The sequence below is a fragment of the Marmota marmota genome, unplaced genomic scaffold (genome assembly GCF_001458135.2).
Source record: "Marmota marmota marmota unplaced genomic scaffold, marMar, whole genome shotgun sequence".
In the NCBI taxonomy this organism is placed as follows: domain Eukaryota; kingdom Metazoa; phylum Chordata; class Mammalia; order Rodentia; family Sciuridae; genus Marmota; species Marmota marmota.
Genome location: NW_026000207.1, coordinates 762,283 through 778,253, shown reverse-complemented (window position 1 = coordinate 778,253; position 15,971 = coordinate 762,283). Strand labels below are relative to the sequence as shown.

At 41.1% G+C, this 15,971-nt stretch overlaps 1 protein-coding gene across 2 annotated transcripts; it reads right to left on the bottom strand.

Moving 5' to 3' along the window:
• Nucleotides 1–8,793: 8,793 nt before the first annotated feature.
• Znf772 (zinc finger protein 772) lies at nucleotides 8,794–15,806 on the bottom strand. Of its 2 annotated transcripts, none has more exons than XM_015505469.2 (4): nucleotides 15,527–15,806; nucleotides 14,727–14,853; nucleotides 14,128–14,235; nucleotides 8,794–13,479 (listed from the first exon to the last, which is right to left on the bottom strand). In XM_015505469.2, the coding sequence occupies exons 1-4, from the start codon at nucleotides 15,557–15,559 to the stop codon at nucleotides 12,332–12,334; spliced, it is 1,416 nt and encodes a 471-aa protein (XP_015360955.1). In that variant the 5' UTR covers nucleotides 15,560–15,806; the 3' UTR covers nucleotides 8,794–12,331. The 2 variants fall into 2 exon arrangements, with proteins under 2 accessions (XP_015360955.1, XP_048647519.1); XM_048791562.1 differs by having other exon boundaries at nucleotides 14,727–14,847.
• Between the last annotated feature and the right edge of the window lie 165 nt (nucleotides 15,807–15,971).

Below are 15,971 nucleotides of genomic sequence, written 5' to 3'. Positions count from 1 at the left end.
TTTTTTTTTTTTTTTTTTTTTGGTGTGTGTGTGTGTGTGTGTGTGTGTGAGAGAGAGAGAGAGAGAGAGAGAGAGAGAGAGAGAAAGTTAGTTTTTTGAGTTCTTTATATATCCTAGAGATTAATGCTTTCTCAGAGGTGTATGGGGTAAAGATTTTCTCCCAATCGATAGACTCTCTCCTCACATAATTGATTGTTTCCTTTGCTGAAAAGAAGCTTTTTAATTTGAATCCATCCCATTTATTAATTCTTGATTTTACTTCTTGTATTTTAGGAATCCTGTTAAGGAAATCAGATCCTAGGCCAACATGGTGAAGATTTGGGCCTACTTTTTCTTCTATTAGGCACAGGGTCTCTGTTCTTGTGCCTAAATTATTGATCCACTTTGAATTGATTTTTGGGCAGTATGAGAGATAGAGGTTAATTTCATTTTGCTACATGGGGATTTCCAGTTTTGCCAACACCGTTTGTTGAATAGCTGTCTTTTCTCCAGTGCATGTTTTTGGCACCTTTGTCTAGTATGTGGGTTTGTCTCTGTGTCCTCTATTCTGTATCATTGGTCTACAAGTCTATTTTGGTGCCAGTACCATGCCATTTTTGTTACCTAGCTCTAGTAGTGTTGTATGTAGTATAACTCTAGTATGTAGTACAGTTGAAGGTCTGGTATTGTGATGCCTCCTGCTTCAATTTTCTTTCTAAGGATTGCTTAGCTATTCTGGGTTGTTTATTTTTCCAAATAAATCTTATGATTGCTTTTTCTATTTGTATGAAGAATGTCACTGGGATTTTTACAGGAATTGCATTAAATCTGCATAACACTTGGTAGTATGGCCATTTTGAGAATATTAGTTCTGCCTATCCAGGAGCATGGGAGATCTTTCCATCTTCTGAGGTTTTCTTCAATTTCTTTCTTTAGTGTTCTGTAGTTCTCATTGTAGAAGTCACCTCTTTTGTTAGAATGGTTCCCAGGTTTTTTTTTGTTGAGTTTTCCTGATTTCTCTTTCAGTGTATTCATCGCTGATGTATAGGAATGTGTTTGATGTATGGATGTTGATTTTATAACCTGATACTTTGATGAATTCATTTTTTAGTTTTAGAAGTTTTCTAGTGAAACTTTTTACATCTTCTAGATATAGAATCATGTCATCAGCAAATAGTGATAGTTTGAGTTCTTTACCTATTTGTATCTCTTTATTTTCTCTTTTTGTCTAATTGCTCTAGCTAGAGTTTCAAGGGTGATATTGAATAGAAGTGGTGAGAGAGGACATTCTTGTCTTGTTCTAGTTGTTATAGGAAATGCTTTCAATTTTTCTCCATTTAGAATGATGCTGGCCTTGAATTGAGCATATATAGCTTTTACAATGTTGAGGAATGCTCCTACTATCCCTAGTTTTTCTAGTTTTTTGAACATGAAGGTGTGCTGTATTTTATCAAATGCTTTTTCTGCATCTATTGAGATGATTACATGATTCTTGTTTTTAAATCTGTTAATATGATGAATTATGCTTAATTATTTCCATGTTGAACAAACCCTGCATCCCTAGGATGAACTTCAGTTGATCGTGGTCTTTTTAATATATTTTTGTATGTGATTTGCCAGAATTTTGCTTAGAATTTTTGCTTCTATGTTCATCAGGAATATTTGTCTGAAGTTTTCTTTCCTATCTCACTGCTGTTGGATAGCAATCATCAAGATTATAGGCAACAATAAATGTTTGCAAGAATGTGGGGGAAAATGTGCACTCGCACATTGCTGGTGGGACTGCAAATTGGTACAACCACTCTAGAAACCAGTATGGAGATTCCTTAGAAAATTTAGAATGAAACCACCATTTGACCCAGCTATCTCAATCCTTGGTTTACACCCAAAGGACTTAAATCAGCATAGTACAGTAATGCAGTCATGTCAATGTTTATAGAAGCTCAATCAATTCACAATAGCTAAACCATGGAACCAACCTAGGGGTCCTTCAATAGATGTGTGGATAAAGAAAATGTGGTATATGTGTTCAATGGAATATTACTCAGCTTTAAGAAGAATGAAAGTATGGCATTTGCCAGTAAATGGATGGAGTTGGAGAATATCATGCTAAGTGAAAAAAGTCAGTCCCCCAAAACCAAAGGCCGAATGTTTTCTCCAACATGCAGATGCTAATTCACAATAAAGTGGGGAGCACTAGAGGAAATGGCATTACCTTAGATTAGGCATAGGGAAGTAAAGGGAGGGGAGGGGAGGGGAGAGGATGTGAGGATAGGAAAGATAGTAGAATAAAACAGATATTATTACTGATAGAATTATATTGATCATGAAGTCACATGTATACATGTGACTTCATGATCAATATTAATTCTATAACATGTACCCTCAGAAAAATGAGAAAAATATCCCATCTATGTATGATATATCAAAAAGCATAAATGCATTCTACTATCATGAATAAAACAAATTTACAAATTAAAAACAAAAAAGTTACAGAGACTGTTCTTAGCAAATGACAGGGATTTTAACTCATACACAATCCTGTATCTATGGGTTTTATGGTTTGGGCCAGTGACTCCCTATGTTCCAAACACAAGCAACAAGTCCAACACATTCATGGGAATAGACTCTCCTCTAGGCCATCCCATGAGGCCAGAGCCACATGCACCGTCATAATCTTGGTGAGCTCACTTTTTGTTTTCTGTTAATTCTACACTATCTTGGATATTTGGATACCTCTGTTTGCAAATTTAGGCCAGTGGATAGTGAACTGCTCTGTGATTTTATCCTCATGTTTCCCAGAGTTCAGCCCCAGATGTGTCTTAAATGCTGCAAGTATAAGTTTTGTCTTGAAATGCCGATAATGTTTGTTTTATACAGATATTTTCAGGTATTGTCAGTGATATCCATGTCTTTTGATTCTGCTTTGCCTGCAGCCTGAGGAAGAACTCACTATCTACCTACAGTAAATATGGCACATTTTTTCAAAACATCTTTAAGTTTTCTTGTGCAAGTGGATGTCAGAAGGGTTACAGCTGATGAGTTAAACTGGTTTTCTTCATCTTGTTACCACGTCTGTTGTATTCATGGAGTTCAACATTAGCTAAAGTTCGGAAGCTGTTAAGTGCTACCAGTCTATGATGCTAAGAGAAGCATGGGCAGTGATGTGCCTGACCACATGGGTCCTGGCAGAGAGTTAAAACAAATACTGTACGTAACTGACACGAGGAACACTCAGTCCAACTGTGTCACCTTCACTCTCAAGCCCAGGAAATCTTAAAGTAGGTTAATGGGGGAAAGTTTGAGCTCAGTGATGTAGGGAACTTCTCACACTGAATTGTGAAGAATCACGGAGATCTCACAGATAGTTTGGACACAGAATCTGGTTCTGGTGCTTCTTGCATAGGACAGATCTCCTTGAGGGGCCTCAAGTAAGAACTCCTGTATGGCCTCGTGGGACTGAGGGACGTCCAGGAGACATGGAGAGAGCAGAAGTCTGTGAAGCTGGAAATGGCAGTGCTCCCTATGAAAATCATCTATAAGACGTCTAGTCAGAATGATTAATGTCTTTAATTAAGATGTCAGATCATGATTATGATGCATTAGATTAAAACATATGACATAGATCTTCAAAGAATACAAATTACTAATGGCCAACATGAAGTATCTAAGTTATTTACAAAATATTTTGTTAGCTAATTTCACCTAGTGTTTAAAAGTTTGGATATAATTTAAATACTGGAGAATGAGTAAAGATCTACTTCTCTCTAGAAAATTGAGTAGATTCATTGTTCCTTTGAATATCCTCATCCTTTACTAGAGAGAATCACAAGGATTATGAAAGTACTTTTTATTTACCTATGTAAATTCTGTAATTATAAGTTTTGTCTTGAAAATGCCAATAATGTTTATTTTATACAGGTATTATAGACTTTAAATTTTGCTGCATTTCCAAACTCACATTGATTTTTATCTCTTGATTTTTTTCTAGTAAAATGTCACATATCCTGTGCAAATTTACTATCAAAACTGTATTTTAGCTAAGGGCAAGTGGGGCATACCTGTAATCCCAGCAGCTCAGGAGGCTGAGGTAGGAGGTTTGTGAGTTTAAAGCCAGCCTCAACAACAGCAAGGTGCTAAGCAACTCAGTGAGACCCTGTTTCTAAATAAAATATGAAAAAGGACTGGGGATGTGGCTCAGTGGTTGAGTGCCCCTGAGATCAATCCCCAGGAGCCATTTTCCCCCAAAAAAACTATTGTATTTTAAGTAAAAATTCTCTGAAATATTTTTCACATTACCTTAATGTATACCAGATTAAATATAAATGATGGATTTATTTGATAGCAAAGTCCTAAGTATAAATAAAAAGATATTAAACATTAATTTAGTGGAAAATTGAAATGTACTTATCTTTTGGTGTTTGTCTTATTTTAAATGCAACTTTCTAGAAGACTTGGTTGCAAGTAAAAATGAGATTTTACCTCTGTGTCAAGTGTCTTGCAGTAACAACCCCTAGCAATTTCTGTTAGGTTTACCACTTTCTTTTTAACCTTTAAAGATCTACATAAAATGTCTCATGACAGCCATGTTACTTTACCCAACTCTGCATGTATTTATGCAATCACCAAAAAAGTTGGAGAATTCATGCCCACATTGACCTGTGAATAGCTAATACTGGACCCACCACACTGTGTGTTCCCCAGTGTTTCTGTTTATTTGGACCTTGCCATCCCTGAATATTTTATTGGCATACTCTAGCTGAATATAAATAATACTTTGGGTTCTGAAGTTGCATACTTGAAAGATAATTCCATATACTAAAGTGTGTGTCCCCACTAGAATGTCGATGTGGCCTGGGCTGCCAGATTCCTGGTTGCTCCAGAGCTCTAGAGGCTCTTCCCCAACAGAGGATGTGGCATAAGCCTGCCCACTCTTCCTGCACTACATTTCCCAGAGTAGCAAGAGTTAAAATGGTTTCACAGCAGATTCCAAGACTTCATTCATATTTGAGGCTATTCTGCATTAGCTTAAAGAATTCATTGAGAAACCCAGCCACAGTCTGGCACAGAGAAAGAAGACAGACTTAGTGCCATTATTGAAAGGGTGGGCTCTGGTGCCTTTAGGATGGTTTAATCCAAGGTGCAACTGGATGTTACCTGATTAGGAATTTATAAATAATATCTCTTTTCTAATATGACGAGATAGCTGTTACACAATAGATACATGTTTAGCTTTATAAAAAATGTCAATTTATGCCAGGTACAGTTGTGCATGCCTGTCATCCCAGCAGCTTAGGAGGCTGAGACAGGAGTATTTTGAGTTTAAAGCCAGCCCCAGCAATGGCGAGGTGCTAAGCAACTCAGTGAGACCCTGCCTCTAATAAAATACAAAATAGTGCTGGAGATGTGGCTCGGTAGTTGAGTGCCCCTGAGTTCAATTCCTGCCCCACCCCCCTCAAAAAAAAAGACAGAAAAATACCAATTTACATTTTAAAAAGCTGTCTTTTGCTGTAGTAGTTTTTTCCCCCCTATTAAAAAGATGTTTTTAGAGGCAGTTTTAAACATTTTGCATTCCTGCAGACATTGTATAGTTCCAGGTGTCTTACAACTTTGAGGGCAGTCTTGGACTTTATTCATTCAGGAGAGTGTGTGCAGCCATCTCAGCATGGTTTATTGTGTGTTGCCCCAGTGACTACCAGTGTTAAGCACAGCTTCACATGCTCACTACCCTCCATCTTTCTGTGATAAAATATGTTGAAAATTTCACCCTTTGCTTGTTAAATTGGGTTGTTTCTTATTGTTGTAAAGGTTATTTAAAATCCAGGTATTATTTACCATATATTTTGCAAATATTTCCCCAGTTCAAATGCTATACCCTGTATTTTAACTTTCTTACATATCTTTTAAAGAAGTTTTTAATTTTGATAATCCCTAGCTTATTGTAATTTTTATATTCTTTATTTAGAAAAGTCTTTGTCTAGCCCACAGAGTATTTCTCATATGTCATCTTCAATGAGATGGATATTTTAAATCTTTAATATTTATAATTCATTTTAAGTTAATTAGTAAAAGATTCAGGTGTTGAGGTTTTTTTGTTACTTTATTTTTTGTGTGGATGTTGAAATTTGGGGGAGTGGGTGCTGGGGGTTGAACCTAAGGTCCTTAACCACTGAACCACATCCCCTTCCCTTTTTTATATTTTATTTAGAGACAGGATCTCACTGAGTTGCTTAGGGCCTTGCAAGGTCACCCCTGGCTAATTTTGAACTTGTGATCCTTCTGCCTCAGCCTCCCATGCCACTGGGATTACAGGTGTATGCCATTGCTCCCAGCAGATGTTGTAATTTTTCAGAGTAATTTATTGAAAACTTTGAGTTGAAACTAAAAATTTGTTGAAAGTAAACTGACAATACATGTGTAGGGGCTATTTCTGTACTCTCTCCTTTGCTGTCTCTAACCTTTCAATACTATTTCAATACTTCCAATACTAATCAATACTATGCTTTTGATTGGTATGGCACTATAAGCAGTCTTAAAAATCAGACAGAATCTCTCAAATTTGTTGTTCTTTCCATAATTTATTAAGGATTCTTTTAGGTCCTTTGAATTTCCATGTGGATTTTAGAATTGGTTTATTGATTTATTTTTAAAAAGGAAAAAGAAAAAAAAAACTTAAGTCTCCAGTCCCCCTGCACTGATTGTGTGAGCCAATAGAAAATCAGGGAGGATGGTAAATCATGGTATTGAGTCAATGGCACTCTGACAAACTAAGGCCACAGGTTCAATGGATCCCTCTCCACAAAACTGCACTCACTGAGGGTGTCAGCTGTGAGTCTCTGGGCCCAACTTGTACTTCTGGGTTGACAGCTGTAATTTGGGGAATTTCCATGACCCCCTTAAATTTGATAACTTTGATAGAATGACTTATAGAACTCACTAAAAGTGCTATTCTCTATTTATGATTCCAATTTTGTTTTAAAGGACAAAATGCAGAAATAGCCAAATGGAAAAGACACATAGGGCAAGGTCTGGGACGGTCCCAGATGAGGAGACTCCGTGGCCTCTCCCCATGGATTCAGGGTGTGTCACAGCCTGGTTTACCAATACACTCAGCACCCACAACACGCAACCAAGCCTTCCTGTCCAGAGTTGACTGGGCCTCATTTATGGACAAGATTAGTTAAATCATAAGCACATGACTGACCTCAGTCTCTTCTGGGCCCTCTTCCCTCCCCAAAGATCAGTCTGGTACAGTTTCAACCCTCTAATCACATGGTTGGCTTTTCTGGTGACCAGCCTCCATTCTTGTATTATGGGAGCCCACCATAAATCATCTTATTAGCATAAGAAAGACAGACCTCTGGAAGAGTCCTAAAAGTTATGAAACCTTGAGCCAAAAAGAACCAGATATATTTCTTATCATACTTTACTTTCTATTTAACATATGTTAAGATTTCCAATTGTTAAACCAACCTTACAGTTTACATGTGTACACACATACATCAATTTAATTTACTGAAAATCTTTTTAAGAATTTTGTTGGCTTTTTTTGGCATTTACTTTCTTGTAGTGGCCTTTAGTTTTCTTTTACTATCATTAACTGGTTTTGTTATCCATGTAATAATTACTTCACAACATATTTGGAATGTATTCTATCCTTATTTCTTGGAAGAGTTTAATAGAATACAAATTATTTCTTCATGAAGTGTTTTGTAGAATCCATTAGTGAAGCCATCTTGAAGTTTTTGATGGGGAGACTTACATTTACACATAGATTAGCTTTGCCTATTATCTGGAAATATCAATCAAGTATCTAGCAGAGGAGTTTTTTCAGATTATCTATTTGTTTCTGAGTGAACCTGGTCATTGATATTTTTCAATCAATTAAAAAATTATAGTTGTAGATGAACAGCATGCCTTTATTTGTTTATTTTGTATGTAGTTTTAAGGATCCAACTAAGTGCCTTACATGTGCTAGGCAAGCACTCTGCCACTGAGCCCCAGCCCCTTGATCAATTTTTGTTCTCTTATTTTCAGTTTACTGAGGAAGAATTGCTTAGACACATGTTATCCATTTATTTTTTATTTTAAAACAGGGTCTCACTGAGTTCAGGCCTCAATAAGTTGCAGGGCTGGCTTTGAACTTGCAATTCTTCTGCCTTGGCCTCCCGAACCACTGGGATAACAGGCATGTACCTCTGTACGGGCTGCCCCAGGTTACTGTGAAAATCAATTCTAGGTTCTAGTGCTAGGATGGAAAGCCCAGGCAGAGACCCAAACTCACTATATACTTGTCAGAAGCTGGCATCGGGGCTTGCCAAGGTAGAGAGAACACAGAACAAGAAACCAGAGATGTACACAAGGCCATTTCCAAATATTCAGCTAAGTACAGATCTGAATATGCATGTAATACCCCACAGAGGACAGCCAAAGAGCCAACAGAAAGGATCAGATCAGCAGAAAGGATCCTCAAGGCTTGGAGACCAGAGAACTCCTGTTCCAACCAGTTTGAATGGAAATGTTCAAAATTATTCATGAGGCATCAGGAAATAAAATTCTTCTGCCTTATTAGATGGGGAATAAAAATGCTTGGAATCAAGGCCTTAAAAGATCATATTGTTTCCAAGTAACTTAATGTAACAGAAAAAAAAAAGAAGAGAAATACAAGTTTTCAATACCCAAAGAGGCAAAATTGAGTGTTCAATCAAAATTATACCATGTTAATTGTACCACATCAAACAAGGTAGATTTTAGGGCAAAGAATACTGCCATAGATAAGGAGGGTTGCAATGATAAAGAAGATAACTCATTAAGTGGACATAACAATAGGAAATATTTATTCACCAACTAAAACAGCATCAAAATACATGAAGAAAAAAATGATAGAACTGTACAAATAGGTAAATCTACTTTTACATTCAAATATAGAAACAATTATTTTCAAATAATTGATATAAACAATTCCCAAACACAGAAAATCAGTGAGGATACAGAAAACTTAGACAATCTTATTAGCTTCTTGACCTTTGACACGTACAGAACCCTTCACCTAACAATAGTACAATACACAGACTTGTCAGGTGAACCTGCAAATCTTACAGATAGCCATATTCTGGGCAATAAAGTTTCAATAAATGCAAATGATTCAAATCATACGGTATGTGCTCTAAAATGGAATTAAATTATAAATTACCAGAAAAAAACAAAGAAAAACATGAAATATTTGGAAACTAAATAATACATTTCTAAAAAGAGCCATATGTCAAAGTAGGAATTTACAAAGAAATTTTAAAAGATTTTAAACTTAATTAAAATAAAAACATAATATATTAAGTTTCATGGGAGGGAAATAAAATAGTCCTTATGGGACAATGCATCTATATTAGAAAAAAAAAAAGCCAAGGGTGTCAAATGAAGGACCCCTTTCATATTAAAAAGTAGCAAAAAAGAAATGAAATCTAATAAAAGCTGAAGGTAATAATAAGGGTCAGACTGAAAGAGAAAAAAGAAATAGAAAATAGAGAAATTAATGAATCCATGTGCCTTAAGATCATAAAATTGATAAATCTCTATCAAAACTGATCAGAAATAAAACATACTGTGCAGACAACATCAGCATCACGACATGACTACATGTAGCATGACTACAGATTCTAGATACTGCTAGTAATAAGGGAATTCTGAACATTTTGACTACTTAAATAAAATTAACAAACTACTCCTTGCAAGACATAATCCATCAAAACTTGTTCTTGACAGAGAAAGAAAGAGTAAGAAGAGGAGGAGAAGAAAACTACTATGAAATTAATCTTATAGTTAAAAAACTTCCACACAAAACAAATTCCAGGCCCAGACAGCTTCGTTGGTGAATTCTACCAAAAACTTAAGGAAGAAATATCAATTTCACAAACTGTTTTGGATGATTAACTGGCTCCCAAATCATTCTGTAAAGCCAACATTATGCTGGAACCAAAGCCAAGCCCAGGCGTTAAAGAAAGTTAGGAACCGACATCCCTCACAACTGTGAATACGATACGATACCTAAACAAATCCACCGGTGTATAAAGAATAACACATCACTACCAAAAGGGTCTTCTCCTAGAAATGCAAGGTTGGCATCACACTGAAAACTCAATTAGATTCACCATTAAAAGACTAAAAATGCAGAGGGGGCTGGGCTCAGCAGTAGCACACTTGTCTGGCATGTGTGAGGCACTGGGTTCATTCTCAGCACCACATATAAAATAAATAAAACAAAGGTCTATCAACAACTAAAAAACATATTTAAAAGACTAAAAATGTAAAATGAAAACAAAGCACAGATTGCAGTCACCAATATCCTAGGAATACCATCCCCCCCCCAACACACACACACAAATCCCTACCTCCTTGTATTTACTCTGTCAGGCAGTCCCTTCCACCTTTACCAGGACTAGTCATTGCCACCTACAGAATGTGTTACAATCAAGTGTTACAACCTGCACCTCTAAAATGGAATTAAATTATAAATTAATAATGAGACACTGCAATTTGGGTCCTGGGTGAGTCTCTCCAAATGACTTGCTTTGGAAATATTTCTCCATATTGGAATACACTCACAGTATAAAAGAAAAAAAATAAATCTCTAACACACAAGACAACATGGATGAACACAAATAATCAGAATTAAAGAAGTCAGATACATCAGAGGACATATTGCATTAGTTCACATATATAAAATCTGGGAAATGCAAACAAACCTACAGTGACAGTAGATCAATGATCGCCTGAGGACAGGACAGGGAGAGAAATTATAAAGGGAATCAAGAAACTTTCGGCTGCCCAGGTGCAAATATGTATCAAAACTTATGAGACTGGGGGGCTGGGGTTGTAGCTCAGTGGTAGAGGGCTTGTCTAGCATGTGTGAGGCACTGGGTTCAATTCTCAGCACCACATATAAATAAAATTCTATTAACAACTAAAAAAATAAAATTAAATTTAAAAAACATGAGACTGCACACTATAATTATGCCCCATTTGTCGCAGAAAATATTTAGAATGATATCTCTGAGAGTGACCTTAGCCACAAGAGACAAAGGTGTGGGAGTCTTGAGAATTTCCGCAAACCCTCATAAAGCCAAAACGATAGAAACATTTGTGGAGATACTTTTATTTATCTATCTATCAATTTATTTTTTAAGATGGGGATCCCATCATGCAACCCAGGCTTATCTTGAAATCTGAGTTCAAGTGATCCTCCTGCCTCAGCCTTCTGGGTAGCTGGGACTACAGGTATGGCACCACACCTGCTACTATGGATAGTTTCCATCCCTGTAGTCGGCTGCCCTCTCCTAACTCCCTGTACCAACTGTGATCACACCTTTTCCATCCATGAAACACCAGAGGTATGTTTACCAAATGACCTATTTCAGGTCCAAAGGGTCAAGTTCTCTGCAAAATGGCTGAGAAATATGAAATGTCCTTTTGAGAACAAGGGACCCAATTCAAGATGCTCCCAGACACAACAGAGATTGTCAAAATTCCCACTGCTTAGGGTAACTTTGGTCACATAAATACTCTTGGCATATAGATCCCAAGATCAGATCTACAAAGATCAGTATTCTTTCCTAGGAGAGTGCAAGCAGCAATACATGTGAGGCCAACACTAGATGAGGGCTATTCTTTGCCATCCTCCTAGCATCCGAGACACCAACAGCTAGGGCTCTCACAAAATGTCTTCATCCCTTCATGCCAGTGGAATCTAATTCTGCTCCCAGACCAATCCACAAGTGAATCCCCAAGATTAAATATGATGTAGAAATTAAGACATCTGTTGCCAAGCCAGAACAATATGAGGCAGGCAATTTCAGTTTAAGTGTCTGAGAAGCTAGACCAATCCATCACAGATGCCACCTGAGACCAACCATGTCCATGTAGAAGGGAAACCTGTGCTGGCAATCAGCAGAATCCTACTGGCCCAAACCTGACCCAATCCAGGCTTAATCTAGTCAGGGGAGGGGCAGGAGAGAGAGAGAGTGCTCCACAGCCTTGGGCTACTCATGATCCCATGGAGGGACACAGAGGTGTGGCTTTCACACACACTGGAGTGCACAATACAAGGCTCTAAGTGCCAAAACAGTGCCTCCTCTCAGAGGCGATGCCAGAGATACAATTCTGGCAAGGGTTCTGGCAGGTCAGAAAATGCAACAAAGCCCCAGAAAGCTTCCAGCACAGCTGGCATTCAGGATTTCCCCAGGATGGATGTCTGAATGTCTGAGGCTCAACCTCTGGCTGAGGGCTCTGCACAAGGGCTGCTTCCTAATCTGTTCTCAAGTACCAGTCATGCTGAACAGGACATGGCTGCAGCTGCAAACTAAGGCCTTGCTCCAGTGTGGACTTTCCAGTGGCGGATGAGAGAAGCCCTTTGCCTGAAGGCCTTCCCACACTCACTGCACTTATATGGCCTTTCCCCAGTGTGAATCCTATGGTGCTGAACAAGTACATGTTTGTGACTAAAGGCTTTTCCACATTCATTGCACACGTATGGCTTTTCACCATTGTGAACCCTTTGGTGAGCAATAAGATCGGAGCTTTGGCTAAAGAACTTTCCACATGCAATGCATTCATAAGGCCTTGCTCCAGTGTGAACACTCCAATGTTTAATGAGCCTATACTTGTGACCAAAGTATTTTCCACATTCACTGCATTCATAAGGCCTTTCTCCAGTGTGTACGCTCTCATGCTGAACAAGTGTGGATTTGTGGCTATAGGCTTTCCCACATTCACTGCATTTGTAAGGCCTCGCTCCAGTGTGGACTCTCTGGTGGACAATAAGGTTAGAGCTATGATTGAAAACCTTTCCACATATGCCACATTCATAAGGCATTTCTCCAGTGTGAATTCTCTGATGCTGAGCAAGTATGGGTTTGCGGCTGAAGGTTTTCCCACATTCACCACATGCATAAGGTCTTTCTCCAGTGTGGACTCTCTGGTGCTGAACAAGTGAGTCTTTGCGGCTGAAGGCTTTCCCACATTCACTGCATGTGTAATGCCTCTGTCCAGCAGGAATGGTCTCCTCATACCTGGTATTACCATGTGGATCCCACTCACTGTGAGGGTAATGGTGTGGGAAAATGCTTGAGCTGCTTGGGGAGTCTTTACAACTCTTCCTTGTCATAGAAAGCATCTCTGAGGGTTGGACAGGACAGTGGTTCACAAGAAAGGTACTGCCCTTGTCCCTTCTAGTGGGTTTCTCTTCACTGGGCTGCTTGTGGTGCTGGTGAAGGTTTGCCGTGAACCAGAACTGTTTCCCACATGCCATGCACATGTATGGTTTCTGCCCAGGGTGTGTGTCCTGGTGCTTGGCCACGTGTGAAATATCTTTCAAGAGTTGACCACACATCTCACAGAGGTGGGACTCCTGAGTAGAAAAGCCTCCCTTGGGAGTCCTGGTCTGCGATACTTCCTCTGTAAAAATGCTCTGCTTAGGTGCCTCCTCATCCCGTACTCCATGCCAACAGCCTAAAAGCAGAGAAATGCTGGTGAAGTACAAATTGACAAGTATTACGAGTACCCTCATTAAAAATGTGCATCAACGACAACTAAGATCATAAATCACAGGAGGTCAGGACAACAGGCCTGAAATTAGGTTCAGTAGAGGTCTGCTGTGCAGTAGCTGGTATCTGAAGATCATGGAATGGAGGAAGCCTTCATGGGAGAGGACACAAATGTGAGGAACAGCACAGGAAGATGATGTAGGGTCCCTAATTAAGTCTTTTACAATCAAATTTCCTTGGCTTCTTGGGACAGGTGAGAGTTGTACAGAAGGATCACGTTCACGCTCAAGACGATCAAAGTGCTACTGGGTATCTGTTGTTTAAGGACCGTGCAGGGCATGTTCACTGAGATCAGGCTAATGTTGAAGAGTATTGAGGAGGAAGCAATGGAGAGGAACAGCTGAGATGTAGAGGCAGAGACATGGAATGGCTAGAGACCAAAGATCAGAGAGTAAGACAAACGTGTAAACAGGAAAGTAGACAGAACTGAAGTATGGCCAGTGACCTTGGCACTAAAACAACTGTGGGCATAGAGAGGTTATGGAATGATTTAAACTCAGCTCTGACATCATAGATAAGTTCCCCAGCTTCCCCTCCCCAGGGTCACACTTACCTAGAATCTCTCTGGCAATGGCTGGAATTATGTCCACCCAGTCAGGTCCCCAGGGCTCACTGCCCAGCTCCAGTGAAGCAACTCTATGAAACATGGATGATGCATGTCCTAAGGGTAAGACAGGACAGATAAATGGCCATCACTGGTCTAGGTGACCCACCCTACAGAGAAGAAAAGTAAATATTATAAGATAATTTCACAGTGGGGTCAACCCAGTGATCGTAGCAAGTAATAACCATACTGGTCATTGCAATTCCAGGCACTAGCCACAGGAAATGTCAGCTACAGGAAGGGGGCAAAATCTGAGGCCCAGAGATGTCAGGGAGAAGACAAGATGGATATATTCCACTGGCTGACTGTAGGACACGTGGCTCCTGGCTTTATCTCTGCAATCCTTTGGGATGGCAGGTTCTGGGACTCCTGAAAAGCAGGAGGCAGAAATGCACACAACCCAGGTCCAGCATCCACAGCACCAGCTCCAGGGAACTGGGAAGGAGGTAGTACACCTGGCTGCCATGTAAGAAGGACATGGCTGCCCTGGGGAACAAGGAAAGGGAAGAGTCCAGTTCAGGACACTGGGGCGGGTATAAGGGCCTTACCCAGGGAGGCCATAAGAGCAAAGTTCTCCAGCATCACATCGCGGTACAGGTGCCTCTGAGCCTCATCAAGGAGTTCCCACTCTGCCTGGGAGAAGTACAGGAACACATCCTCAAAGTTCACCTGCCCCTGCCACGATGGGGAGAGCCAAGTCCATGAAGTGCCTCTCTTCCAAGGGGCCCATTCCTGTCCTGACCACACCCTCCCACCACAGGAAACACCAGAACCAGGTGCCACTAGTGTCTTCCTCCTCGTGACCCTCCTGACCACCGAGCCTACCACAGCCCAGGCAACTGGGCTCTAGGCTTCACACACAGGGTCCACCTTCTGTCAGCTGATTCCCGTTAGGCCTGGACCAAGTGTCCTGTACGACCCCACCGTCCCGGGGACCACACGGGAAGGGGGCTCAGGACAGCATCCCCACCGGGTAGGTCCCATAATTCTCCCAAGTTTACACAAACTGTGAGAGGCAGGAAATCCCCAAAGAGCCCCGAGGCTCTGCCTGCCCGCCTTCTGCCCACAGAGCGAGGGGGCTGTCCGCTCGGCCCCTCCGTTTCCACCCCTAGTCTTCCTCTCCGCCATCGCCCTCTGCTCTTCCCTGGGATGGACCCCTCTAACCCTCGGGGGGCCTCCCCTGTGGGAGCCTCCCCGGGCTCCCCTCAGCCCCCCAACACAGGCCCAGCGCCTCGCCCGCGCGCCGCTCCCTCCTCTCCCTCCGCCCCGCACTTCCGAGCCTGGGCTGCGGCGGCCCCACAGGGGGGCTTCAGATGCGCGGTCGCGGTCAAACCGGGGATGCACCCACCTGCGCCGGGTCCCTCGGCGCCGCCGCCGCCATCGGGCCGGGGGCTGGCCGGGTGACTAGGGCGGGGGCCGGGATCCGCCCTGCGGGGCCCCGCCCAGCGCCCGGGTCCCTCAGGCGGCGCCACCGCGGAGCCCGCGGCCCGCTCCGTTCAGGGAAGACAATGCCTCGGCTCCCGACTTCCCGTTCCTGTCACCACAGGTGGGACACGGCGTTCCTGAGACTGATCTACTAGTCAAAAAGCCAACAAGATGTCTCCCGGGAAGGGAGTAGGAACTTCCGCCGAACCACTTCCGCTAGAGCGGGAACGCCCCTTCCTGGGTCTTGATTGACTCGGAGCTACTGAGGCTTCTGGGTAGTGTAGTTCTCATGGCTCTAGCGGTAGCTCGCGGCCGAGAGCCAAACCTTCGGAGTCGGAGCCCAGCTGTGCCAATAGCCGGGCCCGGAA

Excerpts from the sequence above, each read along its gene's own strand:
- Znf772 (XM_015505469.2), bottom strand. The coding sequence starts at position 15,559 with ATGGCGGCGGCGGCGCCGAGGGACCCGGCGCAG. Across the intron at positions 14,236-14,726 it reads TGCTCTTATGGCCTCCCTGG|GACATGCATCATCCATGTTT; the intron begins GTAAGGCCCTTA and ends TCTTACCCTTAG. Across the intron at positions 13,480-14,127 it reads CATTGCCAGAGAGATTCTAG|GCTGTTGGCATGGAGTACGG; the intron begins GTAAGTGTGACC and ends CTCTGCTTTTAG.